At 60.0% G+C, this 2,792-nt stretch overlaps 1 protein-coding gene across 1 annotated transcript; it reads left to right on the forward strand.

Moving 5' to 3' along the window:
* Positions 1 to 330: 330 nt before the first annotated feature.
* LOC122192219 (gastric inhibitory polypeptide receptor-like) lies at positions 331 to 2,590 on the forward strand (the record flags this gene model as incomplete). Its single annotated transcript, XM_042892726.1, has 5 exons — positions 331 to 421; positions 525 to 632; positions 799 to 920; positions 1,800 to 1,903; positions 2,443 to 2,590. Coding segments are annotated over 5 exons (573 nt in total), but the record flags the coding sequence as incomplete, so codon positions are not given.
* Positions 2,591 to 2,792: the final 202 nt, after the last annotated feature.

Raw genomic sequence — 2,792 nt, forward strand, 5'->3', positions numbered from 1 at the left:
GGACCCCTTCCAACGCTCCCATCCCATTGGATGGGAGGAAGATGGGAGGATCCCATTGGATCTTGGGGGATGGTGGTGTCCCCAGTGATGTCCCCGTGGTGGTGGCGCCCTCAATTCAGTGTCCCCATAACGATGTCCTCGTGGTGGTCACCTCGTGGTGGTGTCCCCAAATCAGTGTCCCCATAACCATGTCCTCGTGGTGACGTCCCCACACGCTGTCCCCTGGGTGGCGCCCCCGGGTTGATCTCCCCCATAACGATGTCCCCGCAGGGTCCCCATGGCGATGTCCCCCATCTGACGTCCCCTCCCTCATCTCCTGTCCCCATGCAGGGTGAGCGCTCGGCCGCGGCCACGTTGGCCGCCTGGCAGCAGTACCGCCATGCCTGCGAGCTGCGCCTCCGCCACGACCCCCCGGCCCCTGGTGAGAGCAGTGGGGTGAGGTTTGAAAGGTTGGGGTTGGAAAGGGGGCAGCAGCACCTCCGGGAGGCGGCACCACCCTGATTTCCCCCCACCCCCAACATCAGGGCCCGTCTGCAATCGCAGTTTCGACATGTACGTGTGCTGGGGGGACGCGGCACCCAACAGCACCGCCACCGCCCCGTGCCCGTGGTACCTGCCCTGGCACCACCGAGGTAAGGATGGGGGGCAGCGGGGGGGGGCGAGAGGGGAGCGGGCCCCCCCCGCGGGGGTGGTCCCGGGGCAGCGGGGGGGGGGGGAGAGGGGAGGGGGGGCGGGGGGGGGGGGGGGGGAGGGAGAGTTACCAGGGGAGCAGTGGAGGTGACGTGGTGGTGGCGGCAGTGCAGGGCGGGGTGGTGGTGCGACGCTGTGGCCCCGACGGGCAATGGGTGACGGACGGCAGCGGGCGGCCCTGGAGGGATCATTCGCAGTGTGAGGACACGGAGCAGGAGACGCCGCTGCAGGTGGGTGCCAGCGTGGTGCGGAGCGATACGGAGTGATATGGCACGGTGTGGCATGGTATGTCGTGTTACGGCATGATACGGCACGATATGGCACGATATGTCACGATATGGCATGATATGGCATGGTATGTTGTGTTACGGCATGATACGGCACGATATGTCACGATATGGCATGATATGGCACGGTATGGCATGATATGGAATGATATGGCATGGTATGTCGTGTTACGGCATGATATGGCATGATATGGCATGATATGGCACGATATGGCATGGTATGTTGTGTTACGGCATGATATGGCACGATATGTCACGATATGACATGATATGTCACGATATGTCACGATATGGCATGGTATGTCACGATATGACATGATATGGCGCGATATGGCCAAACACAGCACAATATAGCATGATATGGCGAGACATGTCATGATACAGCATGTTATGTCATGATATGGCACCGTATGTCGTGATACAGTGCAATATGTCATGATATGCTGCGATGGATCAAGATACGTCATGATATGTCATGATATATCGCGATATATGTTGCGATACAGCACAACATGTCATGATACGGGACGATATATCACGATGCAGTACAGTACGTCACGATACACCATGATCAGCCATGATACATTGCAATGCATTGTGATACATCACAGTACACGATGGCACATCATGATATGTCATGCTGCGTCGCGATACGTCGCGATACATCATGACACACGGCGATATGTCACGATTCGTTGTGATATGCCGCGATACATCGCGATACGCTGTGATACGTCGCGATATATCGCAGTACATCGCGGTATGTCACAGTTTGTCGTGACACATCGTGTTGTCCCCATGTCCCCCCTGTGCCCCACACAGCGGCAGGCCTGGCTGCTGGAGCAGTTCCGCCTGGTTTACACCGTCGGTTACTCGGTGTCCCTGGTCTCCCTGCTCCTCGCCCTCCTGTTGCTGCTGCTCTTCAGGTACGGGACACCGAGGGGGCACCCATGGGTGCTATGGGGCGCCTGTATGTGCTGTGGGGTGCCTACGGGGCTGAGCGCTGCAGGAGCACCCATAGGTGGTATGGAGCACCCATGGGTGCTATGGGGCACCTTTGGGGCTGAGCGCTGCAGGAGCACCCATAGGTGTTGTGGAGCACCCATGGGTGCTATGGGGCGCCTGTATGTGCTGTGGGGTGCCTACGGGGCTGAGCACTGCAGGAGCACCCATAGGTGGTACGGGGAATCTGAGGGTGCTGTGGGGCACTTATGGGGCTGAGCACTACATGAGCACCCATGAGTGCAGCAGGGCACCCATAGGTGCTGTGGGGTGCCTATGGGGGCAAGCACTCCAGGAGCACCAGTGGGTGCTGTGGGACACCCCTGGGTGCCTATGGGTGCTGTGCGCTACATGAGCACGTTTGGGTGCCCCATAGCACCTATGGGGTTGAGCACTTTCAGAGCACCCATAGGTGCTATGGGGCACCCATGGGTGCTGCCCAGGGGTCCCTCCATCCCCGCAGGCGCCTGCGGTGCACCCGTAACTACATCCATGCCAACCTGTTCCTCTCCTTCGTGCTGCGGGCGGGCGCCATTTTGACACGGGATGCTCTGCTGCACCGCCACCTGCGGCCCGGGACCACCGACCCACTGCAGGTCCTGAGCCAGGAGGTGGGTGTTTGGGTGGGGGGAGATGGGGGGGGGGTGGGCGGAGGGTGGGGCCCACCAAAGGTTGGGGTGACCCATGGCAGGGGGGAACCCAAAATTGGGGGTCGCTGTAGGTTGAGGTCAGGAAGAATGGAGGCGTTGAAGAGTGGAGGAACCCAAGGGTTGGGTTATGCAAGGTTTGGGGGTACCAAAAAGGTTGGGGTCA

The sequence above is a fragment of the Lagopus leucura genome, unplaced genomic scaffold, assembly GCF_019238085.1.
Source record: "Lagopus leucura isolate 7727_CA_CO unplaced genomic scaffold, USGS_WTPT01 34129-0_obj-0_obj, whole genome shotgun sequence".
Classification (NCBI taxonomy): domain Eukaryota; kingdom Metazoa; phylum Chordata; class Aves; order Galliformes; family Phasianidae; genus Lagopus; species Lagopus leucura.